At 42.2% G+C, this 24,575-nt stretch overlaps 1 protein-coding gene and 1 pseudogene across 10 annotated transcripts in view; both read right to left on the bottom strand.

Moving 5' to 3' along the window:
- Nucleotides 1-287: 287 nt before the first annotated feature.
- Nucleotides 288-24,575, bottom strand: part of ZNF19 (zinc finger protein 19) — a 98,994-nt gene continuing 74,706 nt past the window's right edge. Inside the window, exons 1-8 of one of the 10 annotated variants that reach the window (XM_077889865.1) lie at nucleotides 16,678-16,949; nucleotides 15,639-15,792; nucleotides 15,171-15,251; nucleotides 12,130-12,256; nucleotides 11,486-11,599; nucleotides 6,666-7,761; nucleotides 5,956-6,218; nucleotides 288-745 (exon numbers count right to left, since the gene is read on the bottom strand). In XM_077889865.1, coding sequence (XP_077745991.1) covers nucleotides 6,200-6,218; nucleotides 6,666-7,761; nucleotides 11,486-11,599; nucleotides 12,130-12,163 — 1,263 coding nt within the window. In that variant the 5' untranslated portion in view covers nucleotides 12,164-12,256; nucleotides 15,171-15,251; nucleotides 15,639-15,792; nucleotides 16,678-16,949 and the 3' untranslated portion in view covers nucleotides 288-745; nucleotides 5,956-6,199. The other 9 variants (XM_077889861.1, XM_077889832.1, XM_077889824.1 and 6 more) reach the window with 9 other exon arrangements.
- On the bottom strand, nucleotides 20,048-22,157 carry LOC144308766 (RNA-binding protein EWS pseudogene; annotated as a pseudogene).

Below are 24,575 nucleotides of genomic sequence, written 5' to 3'. Positions count from 1 at the left end.
CCCTGCCCACCAGGAGAAAATGACAAATCTTCTCATATTAAATAATATGTTTTTGGTGTTTCCAGTTTTAAGATGACATAGTTAAGGTCGTTCTGCCTGCTTCTCCTCTTGAAAATTATGAGAAAACAACAAAAGTCTGTTTGGGGTTCATTCCAAGAATTCAAATAGGTTTCAATATTATAAAAGTTTCCTTTACTTATGGACATTATGAATGGAATTACTATATCACTCTATTATGTGTAGAAATAGGGCAGGGAGAGGTCTTACAAAAACAACAAAGCAACCAAAAAAGTTAATACATTTATTAATAAATGTATAAGACATATATGAAGAAAAACTTAAATACTCGGAGACTACACCATCACCTTTGCCACCATCAGTAAGAAGTTGTATATAGAAAGGCACAGGTAATTTTTCAAAGAAAGGACATTCATCTTGATTTAATCTTTAAGTCCAATTTCAAACAATTTTGGGGGAAAAAAAGAATAAAGTGGGAGGAACTGCCATACCCAAATAAAACCACAACAGATTTGTTTTGTTTTAAAGATTTTATTTATTCATGAGAGGCAGAGAGAGAGGCAGAGATAGAAGCAGGCTCCATGCAAGGAGCCCGATACGGAACTCGATCCCAGGACCCCCGGGGGATCATGCCCTGAGCTGAAGGCAGACACTCAACCACTGAGCCACCCAGGCATCCCAATAACAGGATTTGTTTTGGAACTCGTGAAATGATCCTAACGTTCATCTAGGGAAAAAATATTATATATTTATTAGGTACTACCAAAACATAAAAATGCAAAAGGACTGAAAGTTAAAGAATGGATATACCAGACAAGTGTTAAAGGAATAATAGCATTAACTATATTACTATAGCAATGATTTTGAGACCAAAAATATCTCTAGGCAGTGTTTCATTTAAGGCAATATAGTGAATGATATAAACTAGTTATCTAGAAATTTAGGATAAGATATAATTTAAAACATCATTTTAGCTCACAGGAAAATATACCCAGGTACCAAAACTGAACAAGAAACTAAAACCAGAGTTTAGCTGCCCTCACTGCTTTGGCCAACACGACCAGAAATAGTAGAAATTTGAAGATCTTGATATCTGCAGAGGTTGAATTATAATATTCAGGAAGCCACATGACGCAAGGAGGAACTGGGGCTACACACACACACACACACACACACACACACACACACACACCCCACAACCAACCAAATGCCTGGACTCATGAAAGTAAAAATTAGAAAAAAAAAAAATCTTCCCACTAGCAAAGAGAGATAACAAAGGTCATAGTCCTTGCCTAGGTTTTGGAGTGATAGTGGGGATGTCCCCTAAGAATTTATAATCATAAAAAGAATTTATAATCATAGTCTGTATTACTGAGCACAGTTTATTTTTAAATTATTTATATATATTTTTTTAGATTTCATTTATTTATTCATGAGAGACACAGAGAAAGAGGCAGAGACACAAGCAGAGGGAGAAGCAGGCTCCATGCAGGGAAGCTGATGCGGAACTCGATCCCGGGACTCTAGGATAACGCCCTGGGCCAAAGGCACGCACTAAACCGCTGAGCCATCCAGGAATCCCTTATTTTTTTATTGTTTTTTAAAAAAATATTTTTTAAATTTATTTATTCATGAGAGACACAGAGAGAGAGAGGCAGAGACATAGGCAGAGAGAGAAGCAGGCTCCCCAAAGGGAGCATGATGTGGGACTCGATCCTAGGATCCCAGGATCATGACCTGAGCCAAAGGCAGGCACTCAACACTGAGCCACCCAGATGCCCCTGAGCAGAGTTTAAAATTAATACTACCTACTGGACTAGTAACTCATAATCTAAGAAATTAAAAATGAATCCTAGCAAACTGCTGAAATTGTCCCTACAGAATTTGGAGACAATGGCATTTAAGTTATTATAACAAAAATAAATAAAAAATAAATAAAATAAAAAAATAAAAAAAAATAAAAGTTATTATAACCACATCACAGATTATAAAATTAAGTAGAGACATGGAAAATATAGAAATGATCTAAATCATTAAACTTCCAGAGATGAGAACTGTAATGTACAATAAAAAGTCATTGGACAGAATTAGGAGTAGATATTTTTTAAAAATACCTTTTTTAAAAATGTAGTGAACTTGAAGTCATAGCAGTAAAAACTATCCAGAAAGAAACACATAGAGAAAATTAAAAATAAATAAGCATTAATAAAACATGCATAGGACTTCCATGTTGAAACCCACAAAATGCTGATGAAAGAAATCAAAGCGGATCTAAACAAATGAGGACAAATACCAAGTTCACGGATTAGAAGATTCAGCAGAGGAAAGAGGTCAGCTCTCCCCAAGTTGATATACAGGTTTAAAGCAGTTCATACTCAAGTTCCAGCAGATTTTTTTAAGATATAGACAAAATTATTTAAAAATTTATATGAAAAGGTAAAGGATCTATAATAAGAAAACCAGTTTGTAAAAGGAGAATAGCATGGAAGGACTAGGTCTACCCAATTTCATGTCTTATTACATAGTTACAACAATCAAGACCGTGTGTTATTGGAAGAGGAATATACACATAGATCAATGAAACAGAATGAAGAACCCAGAAATAGACCTATACGAATATGTTCAACTTATTTCTTTTAAAAAAGTACACAAGCAATTCAATAGAGGAAAGATGGCTTTTTCAAGAAACAGTGGTAGAGCAACTGGACATCCATAAGGGAAAAATGAAATTCAACCTAGGTATCACAATTTATAAACCCAAAATTGATCACAGACATAAAAGTGAAATTATGTAAAAATGTCAAAATGTAAGCATACAATAAAGTTTAGAAACAAGTGAGAGAGAAAATTTTTAGGACTTAGGGTTAGGCCAAGAGTTCTTAGACCTAACATAAAATGCATTAGTCATTAAGAGAAAAAATGGATACATTAGATTTCATCAAATTTCAAAAAAATCTCTACAAAAGATCCTATTAAAAGGATGAAAAGACCAGCTATAGAGTAGGATAAAATATGTGCAAACCACATATCCAACAAGTACTAGCACATACTTCTTGCTTTATTTCTGGAATATATAAAGAACTCTCAAAACTCAACAGTAAAAAAACAAGCAATCCAAGTGAAAAAACACTTCACTGAAGAAGATACACAAATGACCAAAAAAAAAAAAAAAAAAGTTCAATATTACTAGCCATTAGGGAAATAAAATTAAACCACAAAATCATTAACATAATTATCAGAATGACTGAAACAAAACAATAGTGACAACATCAACTGCTGGCAAGGATGCAGAGCACCTGCATCATTCACGTTACTGGTGGAAATGTAAAATAAAATGGTGCAGTCACACTGGAAAAAGGTCTGTCAGTTTCTTAGGAAACCAAACATGCAATTATCACATGACCCAGCACTTCTGGGCATTTAATTAAGGACAAACGAAAACTTACTTTCACACAACAACCTATATACAAATGTCTATAGCAGCTCCATTCACAATAGCCAAAAACTAGAAATGACTAAGATGTCCTTCAACAGGTGAGTGGGTAAACAAACTGTGGGATATCTACACTAGGGAATACAATCAGATTTAAAAAGAATAGATTATTTATACAATCTCAATCTCCAGAGAATTACACTGAGTGAAAAGGCCCATCCCAAAATGTTGTACACTGTCTGGTACCATTCATATAACAGTCTTAAAATGACTTTTAAAAAGGAAATAGAGAATAGGTTAGTGGCTTCCAGGAGTGAAGGAGAGGGTTATGGGTGGCTAGAGAAGGGTAACACAAGCGATCCCTGTGAATAGGGAAGTACGCAGTATGTTGACTGTATCCCTGTCAGTATCCTGACTGTTGTCTTGTATTTTAGTTTTGCAAGATGTTACCTTTGGAGAAAACTGGGTAAAAAATACATGGAAACTCTCCATATTATTTCTTATAACTGCATGTCGATCTATGGTCATCTCAAAATTAGAAGTCTAACTAAATAATAAATGAGATCATAAATGGTGGGACAACTTCAAGCAGACTTAAAAGGTCAGGAGAAGAGAAATGCAACTACATTTTTATATGTATTTAGCATAAAAACTTGTATGTATATGTATACAGGTTTTTATGTATTATATATGTATATATATAAAAACCTATATACACAGGTTTTTATGCTATACGTGAAGTGGTATAATATTACTTAAAGGTAAAGTATGCTAAGTTTAAGAAATATAGTCTAAATCCTACAGAAACCCTAAAACAAAAACTGTTATAGCTAAACAGCCAGAAAAGGAGATAAAATGAAATCACAAAAAATTAACTGATCCAAAAAAAAGGGCAGGAAATGGGGTAGTAGGGAGAACTATGGGGCAAACAGAAAACAAATAACAAGATGACAGACTTAAACCTAAGAAGTATATCAAATACAAATGGTTAAATATTCCAATTAAAAAACAAGAGATCACATTGATGATAATGGTAAAAAAGCAGAAACTACATCAACAGCCAAACCAAGTACTTCTGGTTCCTGGAGGTAGTATTCCCTGAATGACCTCATTTGGCCACTTTACAAACCACATTAAATCAGCAAGCTGCTAATAGCACAACGTGTTTTGTATCTTCAGGTCATGTAAAAATGCAATATAGATGGTGGGCAGGAAATGAAAAAGAAACAAACAGGTAAGTTCATTTCGTGTTACCAAGTGCACTAACTTAACACGTGGTAAGTGTAAAACACTTAGCAGCCAGCTTTCAACTCAGTGTGACCTAGTAGGAAGCCTACTGAGGAGTCCTGGCTCCTTCAAGGACTAGCTAGGAGACACTGGGCAATCACTGCATTTTCCTGAAACTCCATTCATTGATCTGAAAAATGGAGTAAAAGCACATAGTTATTGTAAATACTATATGTTGTTTCACTTAAAGTGCATACAGTATGGCCTGGGATTCAGGCATTGCTCAATGTTAATTTCTTTCCTCTTCTATCTCATTTGTGTATCTGAATAACAGCCAACCAAAGACACCAGGTCCTGATTTCTGGAACCTGGTAAATGTGACTTTAAATGGCAGGTTTTGCTGGTGTATTGTGGATCATCTGGGTGAGTCCTAAATGCCACAAGTGTCTTATGAGAGAAGCAAATGGAGATTAGATACAGTGAGGGTGTGATGTGAAAACAAAAGCAGAGATTGAGGAGTGATGTGGCTACAAGCTAAGGAATGTTGGCCCCCACTAGAAGCTAGAAGAGACAAGGCAGAGATTCTGCCCTAGAGCCACCTCAGGGAGCGAAACTCTCCCAACACCATGATTACAGCCCAACAAAATAGTTTCAGACTTCTGGCCTCCAGAACTGAGAATAAACTTCTTTTGTTTTCTGCCACTACATTTGTGGTGATTTGTCACAGAGCCACAGGAAACTAATACACTAACCACAGACTAAATCAAAGATGGCTACTCAGTTGGAGGGGGGCTTCCTGACAGTGGCAATGGGGGTCAGGGACCATGGATGCTGATTACTCAATAAAGAAGTCCACTGGGACGCCTGGGTGGCTCAGTGGTTAAGCATCTATCTTTGGCTCAGGGCGTGATCCTGGAGTCCCAGGAGTCTGGAATGCTGCAGGCTAATTGCTACAATGGTTGAAGCAAAACAACACAGGAAGCAGATTACAATAATCATCTAAGGAAAAGGGCCAGCCAGCTCTTTGGTTTCCTACTGAGATCCCTCAGCACTCTCTCTTATGAGAGACCGAAAGGGTTTCCTTGGCCCACTAACAAATCATAGGGCAAGGTGGGCATGCTATTTTAGAGAAACTGGTCAATGGCATGCTGTAAATGCCAAAATAGCCTGGCATTTACTAGTGTAATCCCTAGAATAGCATCCATCCCAAATAAAAAGGAGTAAAAAGAATGAAAGCTTTATGAGCAGTAGCTTTTGGTTTCATAGTTAAGACTTACCTTGAGAATGGACTCATTGATGCAGACATAGTTTTGCAGTAACAATGAAACTTCCATCGCAGAGCTTAAGTAGCTAGAACTTCTATATACTGGTACCCTGATGCAGCCCAGGCTCTTGCATTACAAGGGGTTTTCCATTCTTGTTACAATCACGAGGACTGCTGGAACTATAGCTAACGGCTTTCCCACACATCATATACATAAAACATTTCTCCATCAGGTTTGTTATCCCTGAAGATTTTTGTTACACCGATAAAGCTCTCCTGCAAGGGAAGAAAACCTATCCTAAGCTTGAGTGAACAAAAAGACAACAAAAACAAAGTTAAATGTGTTGGTTACTGGAACTCAAAAACCCAGATGTATTTCTGGCTTCAGATATGGTTTAAAGTAGTTGTTCAAACAGAAACTTTGAGGGTGATTACTCCTCAACTCTGATTTGTCTTTTGTTGTGCTGACTTCCTCCTCAGCCTCCACAAGAATCTAAGAGTTCCTCTCAGCTTTAAGACTAAGGGAAAAAGAGAAGAGTATTTCTTCCTATTAACTCTTGCCAAGTCCTAGAGCTATAACTGGATCATCTTAGGTAAACTACTGACATTTGAACCTATAGCTATGGCTTAGGGAAAAAAATGTGCAGCTGACCCGGGCCTGTGTCACACATCCTGCTCCTGAGTGGAAGATGAAATCCGAAAGGAAATTTAGTGTATTATTACCAGTAAAAGGGGGTGAAAAATTCTGGGAGGCCAAAATGACAAATGTCCAGGACAGGTTTCTCTCCAGGGCAGACATGCTCATGATGACCTAGCTTGGAAGTCCTAAAGGTTTTTTCATACTTGACACACTCATAGGGTTTCTCTGTAGTATGGCTTCTTTGATGATAAAGAAGATTTCTTCTGCTAGTGAAGACTTTTCCACACTCATCACATAAATATGAAGATTCCTGAATATGGATCCTTAGATGCCTTTTTAATTGTTCCTGAGCACTAAAGGCTTTTCCACAATCTATACAGTCAAAGGGTTTCTCTTCACTGTGGACTCTCTGGTGCCGAGTTAGTTTTGTATGAAAATTAAAGGCCTGCCCACATATTTTACAAGAATAAGGCTTTTCCCCTGTGTGAATACGTAGATGTTGGCTTAGATGAGAAGTCCTTCCAAAGCTTTTGCCACACTCATTACACTCATAGGGTTTCTCTCCAGTATGAATTTTCTGATGTCGAAGTAGTGGTGAATTACCAACAAAAGCTTTTCCACACTTATTACACTCATAAGGTTTCTCCCCAGTGTGGATTCTCTGATGTATAACAAACTCAGAACTACTGGTAAAACTGTTTCCACACTCTCCACAGAGATAGGGCCTGTCCCCACTGTGGATTCTCTGATGCCTGATCAGATTTGCATTATCATTAAAGGCTCTCCCACACTCTTCACATTGATAGGGTTTCTCTCCAGTGTGGATTCTCTGGTGCCGAATTAATGAAGAATTGCCATTAAAGGCTTTTCCACACTCATTACACTCAAAGGGTTTCTCCCCAGTATGGATTCTCTGGTGTCTAACATAGTAAGAAAAATAACTGAAGCATTTCCCACACTCCTCACATCTGAACGTTTTCCTTGCACAGTGGATTCTTGGAACCTTTTCTTTAATATTTTTCACTGTGGGAATTTCCTGGTGCTTTTGTAGTTCACAGGTTTCTAGAAAGTTGGTTCCCTGAACAACATTCTTCTGCAAACCATGTGACAACATCACATCTCTTTCTTCAGAAATTCCCTGTGTTGATGTGGGTTCATTGTCAATGTTGGTCTCAGTACCTAATACAACAGAAAACACAAATGCCACCTGAGAATTATGCTACAAACAAAAGAGCATAAAAAATGAGAGGGCCTTTAGAGATTACTATTACAACCTCCACATCAGACTGCTAGCAACACCAGGATACTAAAATGAAAGTGCCAAATATCACACAGAATAGTCAAGGAGAAACAGGGTATCGATATACACAGCACATAATCAGATTGCTTCCTAAGCTTTTCCAGACTCCATACTTTTTGAATGACTTCTCTCTGGTACATTCTAGTACCTTTTGACCTTAATATATTCATAGGCCAACAAAACACCAAAGGCACAGGCCCTAAGATCAAGTGGTGACACTGGGCTGGCAAGACTCAGAGTCAGAAAGTACAATAGAACAGAGTCAGAATACAAAGATGGTTCTTTAAAAAAATTCATACCCTGCAAATGGCCCAAAAGCCTGGAAACACTGAGCATTACAGGCACTAGGCTGTGACAAGACACAGAGAGAAGATTACACTCAGAGGTTCCTAACTGTAGGACATCCCCCAGAGGTTGTTAACTTTAGGTCCACAGAAGACAATGAACTCGCTAAAACTGCTGGCAATTCCTGTCTTGTTATCAGACTCTCAGAAAAGTCTGAATCTCAAACATGCACAGACTTTATTTGGAAAGGGAAGAACAGAGTTTACTTAGATACACCAAAACTGTAGAGTAGTTCTTCTCATTTTAGCAAAAAGAAAACAAACCACCATAAAATGGCATTTGTGTTCCAAGACTGGATGCCCTTTTGCTTCACTTAAAGTCAATCTATTTTATATAAAATGTTGGGCTAATTTTGTTTTAACATTAATCTGGGTTATCTGGGTTAATTGGCTCATTAATCAAGTTCATCCTTCAAGTGTGAGTCAAGGGAATAAGAGCCCTTGGAGAAAGGCAATGGGAGAAGAGACATTGGAGACTTAAGTCAACAGGGTAAGGTCTAGTCTGGAAGACAGTGATCGAGACAACTGACAACTGGACCCAGTGATGGGCTCTCACACCACCTTCTTGCTACTAGGGTGCTCAGTTATAAAACCAGGACTGAACAATCGATGACTTCTTTATTTTCCTGCTGCCCCTACTCTACCATCATCTAGATCAGGATCCTCACAGCAAGTCTTCCAAGCAATCACCTTCCTAGGTCTCTAGCCATTACCCCCACCTTCCTGCTGAAAGAAAAAAGCTGCCCAGATGCAGTGCCCTCAACGTCACACCCACTCATCTCAAGCCATCCACTACCCTCTCAAGTCTCACGTTTCTCAATCATCCCTGATGCCATCTCCTCCCTTCCCCTGCTACACTGCTCCCTACCAGATGTATCATCCCTCCTCTTCATCACCAACCTCTTTCTGCAGATCCTCAAATCTTGGGCTTAACAGTCATCCCTTCACATCCAACTTTTTTTATAGTAGTGTCTTTCAAACTGCCTACCCATTAGTTGTGAAAGTGACACAGTATTAACTATCAAACACTTTTTCAAATGAAATACACTAGCCTAACCTAGAACAGAATTCACATACATTGCAATGCCAAGGTAAGTTTTATCTCTTGATAATCAAGTCTCAAAGTACATAATGAGTAGTATACAGGGTTGTGATACAAAATCTAAAACCTGCTGAAGCTCATAATAAAAAAAGAGTTGGTACACTTATATTTCATTTCATAATAAAAAAAGAATTGGTACACTTATATTTAATTTTTTAAGATGTTATTTATTTATTCATGAGAGACAGAGAGAGAGAGGCAAAGACATAGGCAGAGGGAGAAGCAGGCTACGGAGAGCCTGATGCGGGACTCAAATCCTGATCCCAGGATCACATCCCACGCCAAAGGCAGACACTCAACCACTGAGCCACCCAGGCGTCCCTTATATTTCATTTCTAAACTTACCAAAATAAACTTATCTAAAATGCTGCCTCAATTTCATCATCTCATTTACTCCTTCTCTATGAAGTATCCACCCTGAAACTCCTACCCTTGCCTTTAGTTCCTTGTTCCCTCTTGGGAACCCTCCTCTGCCTATATTCACTTCCCTCTTAGAATTAAATATCCCTTAATATTCTTAATATTTAAGATTCAGCCCCTTTTTCTCTCTAGGTGTCTTTTTTTTTCTTTTTTTTAAGATTTTATTTATTTAATCATGAGAGACATAGAGACAGGCAGAGACATAGGCAAAGGGAGAAGCAGGCTCCATGCAGGGAGCCCAAGCAGGACTGGATCCCAGGACCCCAGGATCACTGCCTGAGCCAAAGGCAGATGCTCAACCACTGAGCCACCCAGGTGCCCCTCTGGGTGTCATTTCAATTAAAACTCTGGTAGAGTACACTCGCATCTACCCCTGTAGATCTGACATTAATCTCAGACTCTACACCTGTTTTCTCATGGCTTGTTCTGGCCATCCATTTATACATATTCTAAACGAACCTCAGATTCTGTGCTCAGATCTGAATTCACATGTATTTAAATAGCTTCTTTTATGTCATGACTTCCCAGTATTATCTGATTCAACTCTCCTCTTTGATGGATAAGTTTTGGTAAGATCGGGTCTTTCCTCTTCCATTTTTGCACTGTCACTGTCCCCTATCCAATTCCCTCACTCAAAAGTTAACACCTGACATATAGTAATGGTTTAACGAGATTCTATGCTTTCAATTTCCTTCAGCTCAATCCAAAGCACACACCATGATAATATTTTGCAAATACAATTAAATACGGGCCTATGTCACTAGAGGCAAGGTCACTGTGGCAGGGGTCACTGTTCCTGCTCCTTGTTTGCTTTTACCAGCTCTATCATTTCCTGTTTCCACGCCCTAAGTTCTTTAGGATAGAGCCTTCAGGTCCACCACAAACTCTGCATTCTAGACTTTCCACACAAGGCTGGGTGGGTAAGATACACCAACTATATTCTTCTAAACCACCTGAGTAAATGGGGTCAGGGTGTATTATAGACTCTGCCAGCCCCAGATTCCAGGAAGTCTTACTTGGGCTTTGAGTCCTAAGCTTCATGCTCTTCAACTGCTTACTAGAAAAGACAAATACTTGTAGGTGCTCCAGAAATATCCATTTTAAAAAATGCTCCCCAGGCAACTATCCCTGAACATTAAACTGTTAACATTCTTCCCAACAATTTATTGGATCCTCTACTCCTTTTCTTAGGCCAGATATCTACCTTCTTTTTTTCCACATGGGATCCATTGTCATAAGTCAAATTTGGAACAAATAGCCTGCCATTGAAGGAGCTTACTTAAGCTTCTAAATGAGAATTTCTCCTCCTGCTGTGCTCCCACAGCCCACTACCTATATATCAACAACAGCACCTAACACACTCTTTTTTTTTTTTTTTTAAAGCTCTTTACATCTGTCTCCATAGCATGTATCCTCCAGAGCTTCTTAAATAAAGCTTGGCATGTGTCAAGTGCTGAAAACCGCTTTTGAACAAATCCATCCTGTCCAAAGAACAAGAACCACTGAGATAGGAAATGCTGAAACTCAGGAAGGAGTAATGGATTAAAAAAATCACATGAAACTTACTAAAGGGAACTTGTTATCATGGTGACAGTTAAAATTAATGGGAAAGGTTTCATATTTTACTTGTTAAGAGAAATCATCCATTTTATTTAAATCCTTCCCAGCATGGTTCATTTTAAAACATACTGCTCTATACAGCTCCATAGTTGCCAGTTCTAAAGCTTCCTTGCTTACCTTTACAGATGCCTTTGGACCTCTCTGCAGATGGGTTATTCTGTGCCTCCAAGCCCCAAGGCAAATTCCCTCCCTCCAGAAGGGAGACCAGAGCAGGTCTGGGAACTGGGTATCCTGAAAAGGAGAGAAAATGGCACCTTTCAGCTGTGTGTCTGCTGTATCAAAAGAAGGAAAACCCCAAGAGCCTCCCTAAGAGTAAGATCCACAGAAGGCAGCTCAGGATTGGGAAAAGCCAAGATCTGATCAAGAAGGAATCGAGCATTTGCGATCCCTTTCTACTTTAGAGTAATGTAAGTTAGTGAGATCCTATAAGACAAATGCAAACACAGAGAAGGGGTCACACCCTTCCCTACACAAGCTAAGATCTTAGCTCTGGTAACACAAACTATGTATTCCTTACTTGGCAGAGCCCCCTGGAGGATGGGACATACTCTTACCAGGGGATAGCAATTCCATACATGGTGACCAAACTGACCCAAGATCTCTTCATACCCAGCAATCTTCGAAGTGGGTCATTTGGTCTCAGCCTTGGAGCCAGAGTGGAGGATACCAGAGACAACCATTCCCTCCCATACTGCACAGTCTATTAGAAGAGAACAAGGAAGGAAACAGCAGAGAACAGAGCTGAGTTCCAGCAACCTTACCCAGGGATGTCAAGTTCCCATAATTCTCCAGCATCACACTTCTGTACAGGGCCTTCTGTGCAGGAGAAAGTCCAGCCCATTCTGTCTGGGTGAAGTAGACAGCCACGTCCTTAAAGGTCACCAACTCCTAAAACAAGAGGTTCCTGCTGTCCCAGAGCCAATTCTCTGACTCAGGGACAGAGTGCAGAGCACAGGGGACAGTATGAGGGAGAGGTCCTTTTAGGGATGGCTAATGAGAAAAAATGAAGGAAATGGATGTTAGACCATTAAATGACTTTTTACAGCCAAAAGTCTGACACTTCTCTGATGGAAGAGCTTCCATTAGGACACGAAATGTACTAATATAAAACATGGTAGCATTTCAAAAACCCTGGAAAATCTTGCATTAGTTAAACTTCCTAAAGAAAATTCTTTGGTTTTATAAATACTTTTATTTATTATTTTTTTTAATTTTTATTTTTTTTAATTTATTTATGATAGGCACACAGTGAGAGAGACAGGCAGAGACACAGGCAGAGGAAGAAGCAGGCTCCATGCACCGGGAGCCTGACGTGGGATTCGATCCCGGGTCTCCAGGATCGCGCCCTGGGCCAAAGGCAGGCGCTAAACCGCTGCGCCACCCAGGGATCCCTATAAATACTTTTAATCTTTCATTGTTACACCTACAAATGGACATGAGCTTCAATAAGTTTAGACACCCACTCACAGGTGGCATGTCAGGACCCACCCATTCCCCCTTCACTGCCTCAGCACCCAGGTAATCCATCTGTATCCACACATGCTCATTCTGCCCCAAACCTCAAGCCCACTTAACAAGAACAGCATCGTGGTCTGGAGTGATGAGCCAGTCTCATCCAACCCCCACCTCTGCTTGTTCTCAAGAATGATCAGCAGAGAGCTTAGTGCCGCCCAGAGCAGTCATTTCTGAGAGACTTCCTGATGGGTCTTCCTAGGAGAATTTGCTCTTGGAATCAAATTGCTACTGGGCAGCTCTTTTAGCTGCTCTTCTGTATATCTCCAAGACAATCTATAATAGTTCCTATCAACCAAATTTCAAGATTTTTCACCAGCCCCTCCTTTCTCTTCTCTGACAGTTCCAGCTCTACCTTCCTAGAAAGCACCAGCATCTTGTTTAGATCCTCTATCTACTCTTCAGACTTTGGTATCAAACTGGTTACCTGAACATGCAATGAATATCCTCCTACCTTCTAACACCTCCATTGATGCTGCAGATCCCCATCTTCCACTAGTTCCAGCACTGCCTCAGACTGCCTGGTGACCTAACATGGCTGACCCACCAACTACACCAAACTTATCTTCCAACCAAAACTAACTTTTCTAAATCATATAAACTCATTGGCACTGACAATTTTGTTTCCCTATCTCAATTAACAGTACCAATTTCAGCCCAGACTCCTACACTAGAACTTGAGATTCACCTAGACTAACTCACCCCAGGCCCTGGTCATTTCTCATATGCAGTTGGTAATCAGATCCTGCCAGTTTCATTGCCTAAATATTTCTGGCATCTGACTCTTCTTCACCCTCATACAATCAGTACACTAGCTCAACAGCTGGGAACACTTAAACAGCTCCAATTCCAGGCTGTCTTGCACTGAATCTATCCTCTGCCAACACATACAATGATCTATTTAAAATGACAACATAACCCAATAAACTCAATGACTTAATGAGTCAGCACTAACTACAATAGTGGTTATCAAAGTGTATCCCCCTCCCAGCAGAAGCAGGAGGAGGAGAAGGAGCAGCAACAGCAACACCTGAGAACTTTTTGGAAAGCAAACTGGTAGGCCCCACCTGAGAGCAATTTCTGCCTTAATGAGCCCTCCAGGTGATCCTGGACACACTAAAGTTTGAAAAGCCTGGACTACAGGATAAAATCAAAGCTCAGGAAACTGAGCTGCATCAGGTGATAAGTAGTGAGAGGGGGAGGCATGAGAGTATACATAAACTAGCTGGAATACTCTGCTAACAAAATCCCAGGGAAAAAATGACGAAACCTGAATGATGACAACATATATGGGACAAGCGGAAGAGACAGCAAGCAGAAGTTGGACTTGGTGCCTCTCTAGAAGTGGTATCAAGGGAGATTGAGTCAACAACTCACCCGTACTTATAGAAGATCAGAAGAGGGTGGAAGCTACAGGGAAGATACTGCATCAATTAAATTCAGGGAGAAGGACCTACCAAATGTCAGAAATCCAAGATTGGGAACTTGGGATATGGTTCATGGGTGCTAAGTTACTGGATAAATAAGTCCCAGCACGAGGAAATGGTAATCAGCACCTAGAAACTCCCTAGTCAAAAAGTGAACTACAACCCAAGAAAGGAATTGGCCAGTCCCACAAATGCAAAGTACTTAACGTTCACTTTACAGATGAAGTCCATCAAAATACAGAGTTCAAGTGATTGGCTCAAGACCACAGAGGCCTAATGGGATCCCTAAATTCAGATGTCCTGTCATAGAGCATATTTGTCCTGGTGCAGATTATCCTCAACATAGCCTACTGGTGCCTCACCTTAGCCAGCAGCACTGACCTCAAGGGTGATACATCTGTCCTGATCATGAAGCCTAAATTTCTTTCTTTAGGAGGACAAAGGCTAGACGCCCCCTTTTCTTGTCTTTCTCCTGTTAGCTCCCTGCTCCCACCTCCCAAGAACCTTGCAACCTCAGTGATCTCAATCACTCCCATTGAACACTGGATACTTCTACCACCAGCCTGAGTCCCTCATTCTCACAGATCCCTTCATGAGAGTCCCTCCTGAACCTGGGAGCTCTCCAGTTCAGCAGAGATCCATGGAGAACAGGAGGCTGTACTTCTGATTTCTCGGACACTCTCTCCAGCCAATGTTTTCAGGGCTTCTAGCTGCTCAGCTCCTCACCATCAGCTTTCTCCCCAACATCTAGTCATACTGGAGACAATCAAGAGGTGCCTTCCTGCTGCTTTAGTTCTAAGAGCCTTGCCAGAATTATCCCTCTCGTGCCCCATTTCCTTCAAATAAGATCTCTGAAGGCTAACCTGAGTCACAGCTCACCTGGTGCCAGGCGTTCAGGGGCATGGCTGACATCACCTGGTCTCCCTCTCAGTGAAGGGCAGGGGCTGAGGGAAGAAGCAAAGAGAACCATGAGTGAGCCTGGCCCAGCCAAAGGCTCTCCTTTAAACCCAGAAACCTGTGGCAATAACAATAGCAGCCATCATTTACTCAATGCCCACTGGATAAGTGGCATGTGTTTCTTCTTTCAACCCACACCATACAAGTTTGAATTTGGAAGAAACAGATTTTCAAAGGGTAAGTAACTTGCCCTCGGGCACCAGAGCCTACCACCATCAAGCAACGCTGCCTGTCCTGGGTAAGACGTAAGAACAGGGGGAATGGAAGTACACAAAGAGTAAAACAATACTAAAACCAAAACTAAACAAAACTAAAGCAAAACCTAACAAGAGGATATCTAGATCTTTTTTCTTAAAAATAAACGTTTGGAACACCTGGGGGGCTCAGCCGGCTAAGCATCTGACTCTTGATTTCAGCTCAGGTCATGATCTAGGTGTCGTGGTATCCAGTTTCACATTGGGTTCCCTGCTTGGTGGAGTCCACTTGTCCCTTTCCCCCTGCTCCTCCCCCTGCTCGTACTCTTGTGCTCTGTCAAATAAACAAGTGAAATTAAACAAAACTTTTACTGAGAAACATAAAAAGTAAAAAAAAATACATAAATATATATAGAGATATAGGTTATTGGATGTAAAATACATATCCCTTCATTCAGTGTCCACTTTCATCCTCTGAATTTTCTTTCTCCCAAATGAGAAAACAAGGCTATGAGAATAATTTTCTTCAAGGTCATAAGGTGGTGGATGAACCTAGATTCCAACCAGATGTGCCAGATTCCAAAGGCCACGTTTTTAGTTAACTACACTAGATCACTTCCAATCATAATCCCAAAAGGATCTCTTAGAACCTGATAAAGTAATTCTGAGGTTCACATGGGGAGAGCTGTCACCAAGAAAGTTCAGATAAAGAATCACAGAGTAAGTCTTCCTTTTCTTGGATCTCAAGGCAGGCATCTTGTTCACCACTCTGTTCTAGGACCCAGCGATGACCGAAACTGATTAGCAAAGGGCCCGGAAAGGCCACCTCAGCACGCCCAAACGCTGGGTTGTTACTTTAATTACATCGTCCCCTACGACACTCTGTTTTCTTGCTCAACAGTCACACTCTGCCCCAAGGCCAGCATCTTCCCTAACCTCACTGCACTCTGTAACCTCCTGCTAGCCTCATCTGCCACCCTCCTGTTTAGCCACTCTGGCCTCCCTTCAGTTCCCTGTACTACGAAACTCAGGGCCTTTGTGCTTGCTGTTGCCTCTGTACGAACTACTCTTCTCCAACCTCAGGACCTCTGTAACTGATACGGTCTGCCTACAACACTCTCCCGCAGCCTGCCCCTTCCTCCCCTCGGTGATGCTAGATCATCCTTCAGATCATCCTCTACAAACCAGGTAGAGGTTTCCCGTTAAACCCTCCACTCACACGGTGTTCGCTGTCCTGTAGACCACGTCTCCAAGTTTGAGAGGATGTATTTGCATTAGTCTGTGCTTTCTTCACCCAACAAACATTTATCAGATACTTCATTCATTCCAGGCCAAGCGTGAGATACGGTGGAGAGAGGAAACACGGGTGTGACCTTCTGGCCTGGAGCTTTGTCTAGACTAAAGGAAAGGCGCACATTAATCGGAGATTCTCGTAAGTAACTTCAAGATCACAACTGTGATTATCGTAGACCGGACGACTTAGGGGTAGGAACTGACTAGGTTAACCACGCATGCCGTGGAGGTGAAAAGCCAAGGCTGCAGCACAGCCGAGACCGCGTGCCGCCAAGCCACGGCGGGGTCGCCGCAGAGGATGAAGCCATGCGGGGATCTGCGCGCACGTACAGGTTGGTCTCCCGCCGAAAAACCACAGCCGCAGCTACCGGGTTACAAACAGGTGGAGTGAAGCGATCAGATTTGATTACGAGGTGACGTTCCCGTTGGACTGAAAGCCCCCCGAGGGGGGCCGACGCTCGTCTCCTTTAGGGCCGCATCCGGGGGCCCAGGGCAGCGGCCGCCCCTCAGCTGTTGGCTAAGCAGCGACCGGCAGGGCCCGGGCCCGCGGCGCCATCTCCTTTCCATCCGCAGCCTCCCTGCCCCAAAGCGGCCTCCCCCCACCGCTGCTTCAGGGACGCGGGGCAGCTCCTGGAAGGGCGCAGCGCGCGCCCCCCGCACACAACACCCGCCGCCGGAGCCCCCGGCTCACCTCAGGAAAGGCGCCGCGCGCGGCGGGACCGGAAGTGCGTCACCGCGCGGGAGCGCCGCCCGAGCCTCACGTACGTCCTCTCTAGGACGCCGAGCGCGCCTCGGTGCTCTCCTGGCTGCGCGCCCCGGGGAGGCCGGCGGGGCTCCTGCACCCCCGCCCGGGAGACCTGCAACGGCGGGGAAGTTGGCGGGGGTTGTCGCTGCTCTCTAACCGGTAGCCTTCTCTTCAACTGAGTGTTGGCAACAAGCCACGGTACTATCAGGAGCACCTGTGGATTGTCCCCAGTGGAAAGCACAGATATTTTCTTTTTTTTTTTTTTATCATTATTTTAAAAGATTGATGGATTGATTGATGATAGACACAGAGAGAGAGCGAGAGAGAGGCAGAGACACAGGCAGAGGGAGGAGCAGGCTCCATGCAGGGAGCCCGACGCGGGACTCGATCCCGGATCCCGGGATCACACCCTGGGCCGAAGGTGGTGCTAAACCGCTGCGCCACCCGGGTGTCCCCAGATATTTTCATTTATCGCTCCACAGATGACGCAGGTTTCTCAAAATACACGCTATTCACATCCCTCATTTGAAAGTATTATCATCGTTGTTATTAGGGCTCACCTTTGGATCTTGTCATTTCATTTCACCAAAGTGGCAAAAACACACGTATATTAACATATCACAGTTTTTTAATTGTTTTTTAAGGTTTTATTTATTCATGAGAGACACAGGGAGAGAGGCAGAGACATAGGCAGAGGGAGGAGCAGGCTCCCTGTGGGGAGCTCTATCCCAGGACCCCGGGATCACGGCCTGAGCCAAAGGCTGACCCTCAACCACGGAGCCACCCACGTGCCACTCACAATTTTATTTTTTAAACCCCTTAATTGTTTTTTAATAGAATTAGTTTCAGAATGGTCCACAGATGTCCTCACAATGCCAAAGAGGCAGTCAGGCAAAAAACAAAAAACCCTGTCTCTTTATAAATGAATGAATGAATGAATGAATGAATGAGTTAAAAAAAAAGAAAAAAACCTGTTTTCCTGAGGGATAAAGATCCAATCACATTAAGAAAGACCAGGACTGTGAAGGGATACTATTCCAGAACTATTTAGGAAATGAAAACAGCGGAGATTTTTTTAAAAGACTGAATAACAGATATGAGAGACAGGGAGCAATCTACTATAGCCATGAAGTTTGAGTGACCTGATAGATGAAGGTGTCACTAACGGAGATTCAGTTAATTCAGGAATTTAGGAAAAGTCGCTGGTTTCAGGCAGGAAGATCACAGAATTTGGTTTTAGAAATTACACACACACACACACACACACACACACACACACACACTAGCTTTATTAAAATGTAATTCACATCCCATACGATTCATCCATTTAAAGTAAACAACTTAGTTTAGTTTTTGGTATATTCACAGAATCGCACAACCATCACCACAGTCAATTTAGAATATTTTCATCATTCCCAAAAAGAAACCCTGTAACTATCAGCACCAGCGCTCACTTTCCATCTTCCCAGTGATAGGCTAGATACTGTTCCCCTCAAAGATGTCTGGAATTCATATGTTGGATTTCATGACAAAGGAACATGAAGGTTGCAGACGGAATTAAGTTGCTTATCAGCTGATTTGAAAATAAGATTATCCTGGATTATCTAGATGGGCCCAATGTAATCATAAGAGTCCTTATAAGTAATGGAGGTCATGAGAAGAGCCACAGAGGTGACAAATTGAGAGAAACTTGTCCCATCATTGCTGGCTTTGAAGGTGGAGGAAAAGCTCCACAAATCACAAGTGGCTTCTAGAAACTGGAAAAGGCAAGAAAATAAAGTCTCTCCTTAGCCAACACTTTGAATTTAGCCTGGTGAAACCCATTTTGGACTTCTGACTTCTAGAACTATAACATAAATTAATAAGTAAATTGAATAAATGTGTGTTGTCTTGTAAGTCACTGTTCGTGGTAATTTGTTACAGCAGCAACAGAAAATTAATACAATCCCTGTGTGAGGGATTAATACAATCCCTTCCTCCATTCCTAGACAACTACTGATCTACTTTCTGACTCTACAGACTTGCATATTCTGGGCACTTACATCATATAATATCCATTAAATCTGGACATAAAACAAAGATCTTTATTGTTGGCCATTTTATTAGTCTTTGGAATAATGGAAACCTATGTGATCCCTGGCAAGACTTGGGAAGAGCTTGATTTTTTTTGCTTGGGAGGGGTTGCTATACTTTTAATATGCACAAACCCTCAACAACAACAACAACAACAACAAAAGACTATCCCAGTGAGGAGAAATGTCTCAGTTATCTCCGGTAAGTGATCACTCCGAGCAGAGAAGCAGTGAAATTTGAGATGTGGTGTTCTTTTTTGTTTGTATATATATAAACATTTGGAATTTTATTTAAACAAAAATCACAACCATGAACATTGTTACAGTTAGAGGCCCTCTTGGTTCTCCACAATGATACTGAGCACGCTCACACGGAGTTCCCATTGTTTAGTCTTTAAACAACCATCTTTAAAAGAAGGAAAAGAAACTCAGCACACTACCATTTAACTTGTTTTAATGTGTCTTCACAAATGGTGAAAAATACTAAAGTACAGACAAGGAATAATCATAATGTTGTGGCCAACATTATAAATATGGAATTATAAATTTAAAACATTTTCTGGTTTAAAAAATAAATCTGGTAGTCAAGGCAGCTCTGTGGGGTCTCCGCATCTAGTAGGGCCGGTCTCTGCGCTCCTGACGGTGCTCACCTTTATCCATTTTCCAGGTCCTCCATGCCTGCCTCTTCCTCCTCCCATCTGTTCCATCTCAGGTCCAGGGAGCCCACCAGGACCACCTTGTCTTCCTCCGCCACAGCCACCTGGGTCCATGCCCCGGCCACCACGGAAGCCTCCTATGTCTCAGGTCACCTCTGAAACCCCCACCCGGACCCCTTCGGTCCATGAGGCCACCTCTTCCTCCCCGCATGCCACCACGGCCGCCTCTGTCCTGGTCACCACCCAGGGGCGGGAAGGGTGGTGGAAGGAAGCCTTCAGGCTTCAGAGCCTTACACTGGTTGCATTCTGTTCTCCAGGCAAAGTTCTGGTTTCCACACCCCGGATTGGGGCACTGCCAGTCCTTAGCTTGGTGCTGGACGTTTTCTCCTCCGGATGGGTTCCCTTGGGAACCCTAGGGTCCTCCTAGGGGAGAGCCACCTCTGTCTCCTCCATGGCCTCCCATGTGACCCATGGGGCCCCCAGGACCTCCTGGGCCCCCTGGACCTCCATGGAGTGGCGGTGGCATCCCTCTGCCCTCACGGGAAGGCATACCACCCTGCATGCTGTTCGTTGGAGACCTCTTCCGAGCAAGAGAAACCTTAAGTTTGCTTCCTTGAAAATCTTTCCCATCAAACAACTCCACAGCAGCCTTGGCAGTTGGTGGATCTTCATAGGACACTGTAGCACCACTTTTGGGTTTTCCTGTTTCCTTGTCCAAGTAGATATGGATCATGGGTTGTCCGGTTCTCTTGCTCATCTTAACAACTCCACACTGCTTAAAGAAGACTGCCGGATTGTCTAGAGTCACAGTGTCATTTAAGCCTTGCACATAAATTGCACTGTTGTCAGAATCTTCATCTGGATCTACAGGTGGGCCTAGATCAAGATCTGGTCCTTCATCCATGGGTCCACCAGGCTTATTGAAGCCACCTCACTCTCCAGCGCCCATTCCACTGAGTCCTCCTCCCCTCCCACCTCTGCTCATGCCTCCCCGATCAAATCCCCCTCTTCCCCTGCCCCGGTTATCAGGGCCACTTATGCTCTGGTTCTCTTCTGGTCCAGAAAATCCTCCAGACTGCCACCCATAAACACCCATGCTACTGGGGTGGTCCTGTTGGAATGAACTCTACTGCCCGTAGCTGCTGCTCTGTTGACTATATTGACTTGGAGCGTAGCTATAGGATCCAGTTTGGAGGGGACAACTAGTGGGCGGCTGCTGCCCATAGCTGCTTTGTTGACCATAGCTACTCTGCTGTCCATAGCTGCCCGGCTGCCCATAGGTAGCCGAGAGTAACTGCTGAGAGTAACTGCTCTGATCATAACTAGTCGGCTGTGTAGAGGAGTAGCTGGTAGGAGGATAAGATGGTGGTGCTGTGACTGGCTGCATGGGGTAGCTCCCAGGTACCCGGGGATAACTGGATAACTGTAGTTACTCTGTCCATATCCTAGGCTGGGCTGGTTGTAACCCCCTGTTCTAGATTGAAGTTGACTAGTCTCAGCGGGTTTGTTACCGCTGTGGTCTTGCAGGTGTGGTGGCTGCTGGCTGCTGCCCAAAGGCTGGGTAAGCAGGCTGAGTGCCATATGCAGACTGAGTGGCATAGGAGGCCTGAATATTAATGAGCGTCGCAGTGATGGTATCATAAGAACCAGTGCCGTACCCCTGGACAGGCTGACTGTATGCTTGGGGGGCAATTGGAGTCGTATAACCAGCAGGAGGCTGTCCATAAGAAGTTGCCTAGGTGGTCTGCCCATAGGTCACAGTGGTCTGAGCCTGGGTATAGCTGATATCAGTGGGCTGTCTACAGGTTCCATAACTTTGCTGCCCATATGCCTGGGTGGCCTGTGCATATCCTTGAGTTGGTTGGGCAGTGTATGCACTATAGCCCTGGTAGGCTGCAGCTTGGCTGTAGGTACTATACTCTGTGGATGCCATCTTCTCTCCTTCCTTCTCGTTCTCTCACCATCTGTCTCCCTCTCGCCTTCCCTCTAGGCACCCTTGAGATGTGTTTTGAAGTCCTTTGGACAAACTACATACTGCGGCACCTTTCAGCCCTGGCCATAATGAGCATTAGCAGATGCCTCCTAGCAAGGCTTGAACTTAAGTGCCCTGTTTCTCCATGATATTTTATTTATTTTTATGTAAGGGTTTTTTTTTTCCTTCAAATCATTTAGTAAATAGAGCAAGATTATTGTTGCAGGTGAATGGCAGGTCAACAATACTGTCACAAGCGACTCATGGGGAAGGGTTAGAAGTTAAACAGTGTTGCTTATTTCTTGCATAGTCATATTTTATGAATCAGAGTGTATACTATTCTTGATATTTAGAGAGAAATTCAGTAGGATTTTGCAATTTGGGTTTCCCTGACCAAGACTCTAATCCAATGTTCTTTGGACCTTTAGAATGGGGAAATGCTAGCCCATCTGAAATCCTTTTTGCTTAAATGGTGAGTAACTTCCACTCCCAATTATCTACATGGTATCCCAGTGCATCTTTAGAATTAATAAACAGCTAATTGGTGCTGTCCTACTGGACCACCTACAAGAAAATGTACACTCATATCCAGATCTATTGTGGTATCTACCATCAAACATAATTATCTTAACGCCTCAGCCGCTCCTCAGATTCCACTGGGAGCCACCTTCTCCTGTGGTCACCTTATGGCCTGAATACCTGGCTCTCTCTCTAACTCCTATGTTATCTTTTTTTTTTTTTTTTTTTTTTTAAGATCTTATTTATTTACTCATGAGAGATACGGAGAGAGGCAGAGACAGGCAGAGGGAAAAGCAGGTTCCATGCAGGGAGCCTGATGTGGGACTCCATTCCAGAACTCCAGGATCACACCCCGAGCCAAAGGCAGACGCTTAACCACTGAGCCACCCAGGCGTCCCCTATGTTATCTATCTTTAATTTAGACTAAGAGCACTGTAAGTCAGGAAAGCCAGAATATAGCGTATGATCATGGCACATTTGCTGTTTGTTATTCTTGACTTTAAAGTGGTGGGGAAAATATCAATTTCTCTCCCAGCTCTCTGAAAACCATAGCCACAAAATAGACTGAAGTTATAGTGGAACTTAAATTTCATGCACAAAACTTGACTGTCCAAAAATGTACAAACTCAATGTTTTGTTGCAGTGGCTACAATGACATAGGATTTTATGTGAATTATTTCCTTGCAGCTGAAAATATACTGAATGGTGACAGAGAGCCTTCCATCCAAGATTGGGCACAAGACAGGTATGTCTGCTCTTGCCACTACTATTCAACACTGTCCTGGGAGTCCTAACAAGTGCAAGAAAGCCAGAAAAAGAAATCAAGGGCATACATACTGGAAAGGAAGACATAAAACTGCTACTATTTGCAAGAGGACATAACTGTCTACATAGAAAATCCCAAGGAGTCTATAAAATCTCCTAGAATTAACAAGTGAATTTCACAAGGTCACAGAATTAGTGGTTACAAAAAAGAAAAAAATCAATTGTTAGAAACTGAAATTTCTGATAATAAAATTTCCTGTGAGACAATACAATTTTTAAAAAAAGATTTTATTTACTTATACATGAGAGACAGAGAGAGAAAGAGAAAGAGAGAGGCAGTAGCAGAGGCAGAGGGAGAAGCAGGCTCGATCCCAAGACTCTGGGGTTATGACCTGAGCCGAAGGCAGATGCTTAGCTGCTTAGCCATCCAGGCGCCCCAATACAATACAATTTTAATAAAATTTCAAAAATAGTACCATTTACAATAGAACAAAAAAATCACAAAATATTTAGGTATAAATCTAAGAAAATTTGTCCAATATATGCATGCTGAAAATTACAAAATAATGAAAAATGAAAGAATACCTAATAAACAGAGAAATATGGTGTTCATTGGCTGAAAAACAATATTAAGATGTCAATTATCCCCAATTGATCTATATATTCAAATTAATCCAGTCTAAATCTCAGCAAGACCCTTTGTAAAAATCAAGCAAATGACTCAATTGTATGTCAATCATACGATAAAGCTAAAAAAAAAAAAAAAAAGCAGTGGAGACAGGAGGGCAATGCTGTGTAATGGTTAGCACATGGGCTCTGAAGTCAGATTGCCCAGGTTTGAGTCTCTGCCCTTCCACTTATTAGCTGTATCTTTGGGCAACCTGCTTAATCTCTCTGTTCTTCAATATCCTAACTGAAACAAGATAACGGTATCTACTTCAAAGGCTGCTATGAAGATCCAGTTAATGGGGATTACCTAGCATAGGAAAGCACACACAATGTTACTGGTTATTAGTGTTTATTAAAGAACAGCTATAACAAATAAAAGGGAGGCAACAACTGGAATAAACAAACCTTGACTTAGGTGATTTCTAT

Source organism: Canis aureus, chromosome 3 (genome assembly GCF_053574225.1).
Source record: "Canis aureus isolate CA01 chromosome 3, VMU_Caureus_v.1.0, whole genome shotgun sequence".
In the NCBI taxonomy this organism is placed as follows: domain Eukaryota; kingdom Metazoa; phylum Chordata; class Mammalia; order Carnivora; family Canidae; genus Canis; species Canis aureus.
This window is presented reverse-complemented; position numbering and strand designations above follow the sequence as displayed.